The 2,500-nt window shown below is 39.2% G+C and overlaps 1 protein-coding gene across 1 annotated transcript in view; it reads right to left on the bottom strand.

Annotated features, from left to right (window-relative positions):
• The window catches only part of LOC125028711, a 12,078-nt gene that overhangs the window by 1,868 nt on the left and 7,710 nt on the right, over positions 1–2,500 (bottom strand). Inside the window, exons 8-9 of the mRNA XM_047618191.1 lie at positions 1,658–1,821; positions 1,448–1,552 (exon numbers count right to left, since the gene is read on the bottom strand). Coding sequence (XP_047474147.1) covers positions 1,448–1,552; positions 1,658–1,821 — 269 coding nt within the window. The remainder of the gene's footprint in view (positions 1–1,447; positions 1,553–1,657; positions 1,822–2,500) is intronic.

Below are 2,500 nucleotides of genomic sequence, written 5' to 3'. Positions count from 1 at the left end.
AAATTAAATTGAATTCAACTTTGATCTCGAGCTTTCAAATACCTAAGGATTATATGATTCCTCTAAAGAAGTTGACTTTACGACCAATGTATTAATGAAGAACAGTTTCCCCGCCCATTCCATTCAATGCAACATTAACAAAACCCATAATAAGCCCCTTTTAACTATTTTGGAAGACTTGATTTATGTAAAACTAACTTGCCTAGGGTCCACCGCTTACATACATCCCGCAACCCCTTTATGCTTAATAATAACTACAGGCTAACGAGACCAACTGGATCTTCAACTCTTTCTGAGTCAATAAATCATTCATCCCCTCTATTATGTTAGAGGTGTGGGCAGGGGATATCCAAATTCAGGATTTCTTAACCAAGTAGACCTTCCTGTTTAAATGCTGTAATAAGCAATATGTGAAAAATCTAGGATTTTCATTTTATGATACAAAATAATTTGATCCCAAATGATGCCGTTTGTTTTGTACTTTGGTCAGTCTTATTTCAGTAGTCTGGTAAATTATTGATTTACTTAATAGTCTGATTACATGTATTGTCGATCATAATTCTGGGATGTTGTCATGTTTAATATTTTGTTTATAAGTGAGTTAAAATGTGAGGACCTGCTATGGATCTGTATTATTTTCATATTTTGATATCAAACAAATCTAACAATTTTAAATTGACTTTATAATTAAATAAACTGTAATATCCCAAAAAACTTGTACAAATTATATTAATATTTATTTTATATAAAGCATTTATTTTTATTCACGTGGATGAGTTCTAGCCTAGCTCTATTCACTAATTTGTTAAAAGTGATTTGTTTAATAATGTCTCAATCACGCAGTATTCCAACGTATATAGTCATCTATTATATTTAATTTCTTTTTCTGTCAATATTCTGAAGGATTTATTATCCATATTTTCCAATTCGTTCCACTGAAGTTGGGTGCCGTCTGGGACGTTGTTACACACACACACACACACACACGCACACGCACACACACACACACACACGCGCACACGCACACGCACACGCACACGCACACGCACACGCACACACATAGAAATCTACACATACATACTCATACACAGACACACATACGCGCACACAACCCCCCCCCCCCCCTACACACACAATACACACACACACACACATATATATATACACTCATACATACTCATACACATACACACATACGCGCGCGCGCGCGTGTATGTGTGTGTTTATGTGTATTTGTATATGTATGTGTTTGTTTGTGTGTGTGTGTGTGTGTGTGTGTGTGTGTGTGTGTGTGTGTGTGTGTGTGTGTGTATGTATGTATGTATGTATGTATGTATGTATGTATGTATGTATGCATGCAAGCATACATACATAGATGCATGTTATATGTATGTATATTTCATGCCTGTGTGTTTGTTTATGGGGCTTCATAGCTAAGTCCTCCCACCCTGAGGTAGTTCGTGCCGTCCCGAGCGAGGATGGAAAAGGTCTCTCCCACCACGTGGTATTCCAGCAGGCGCCGATTGCCCAGGTACATCACCCCTGGGCCCTCCTGGTTGGAAATGTGTCAGTTACTAGAGGTGAAAGTGATAATGCTTCCTAAGGTAGAGTAATCCTATTCCAGTCAAACCTTGCACCATCAGGGTACAGTGTCTACCTTGATAAAGCTGAAGAAATCCGCAGAAAGATCTTGAATCTTGATAACAATGGCGCAGCGCTGTTGGTCGAACGGATACATCTGGAGGTCAAACTGACATCGAACCGTGAGTGTGACCTCTTGCTCCTGCACAAGTATGTTCTCAGATCCCTTATACTCGTCATCTGGAGGAGAAGGTCAGCAGTTACCTTCGCAGTTCGCTATCTCTTTGCATCCTAATCGGTAAGTTATCTGCCCATCGTCACTCACACGTCTTTGTGCCATTCTCTCTCTCTCTCTCTCTCTCTCTCTCTCTCTCTCTCTCTCTCTCTCTCTCTCTCTCTCTCTCTCTCTCTCTCTCTTTCTTCCTCTCTCTCTCTCTCTCTCTCTCTCTCTCTCTCTCTCTCTCTCTCTCTCTCTCTCTCTCTCTCTCTCTCTCTCTCTCTTCCTCTCTCTCTCTCTCTCTCTCTCTCTCTCTCTCTCTCTCTCTCTCTATCTCTCTCTCTCTCTCTCTCTCTCTCTCTCTCTCTCTCTCTCTCTCTCCCTCTCTCTCTAAATACACACACATCTCTCTCTCTCTCTCTCTCTCTCTCTTCCTCTCTCTCTCTCTCTCTCTCTCTCTCTCTCTCTCTCTCTATCTCTCTCTCTCTCTCTCTCTCTCTCTCTCTCTCTCTCTCTCTCTCTCTCTCCCTCTCTCTCTAAATACACACACACACACACATACATATATATTATATATATATACATATACATATATATATATAATTTATATATATATACACACACACATACACATATATGTGTTTATGTGGGTGTATATAAATAAATATTTATATATATATAAAATATATATATGTATATATG

This window comes from Penaeus chinensis, chromosome 9 (assembly GCF_019202785.1).
Source record: "Penaeus chinensis breed Huanghai No. 1 chromosome 9, ASM1920278v2, whole genome shotgun sequence".
NCBI lineage: Eukaryota > Metazoa > Arthropoda > Malacostraca > Decapoda > Penaeidae > Penaeus > Penaeus chinensis.
This window is presented reverse-complemented; position numbering and strand designations above follow the sequence as displayed.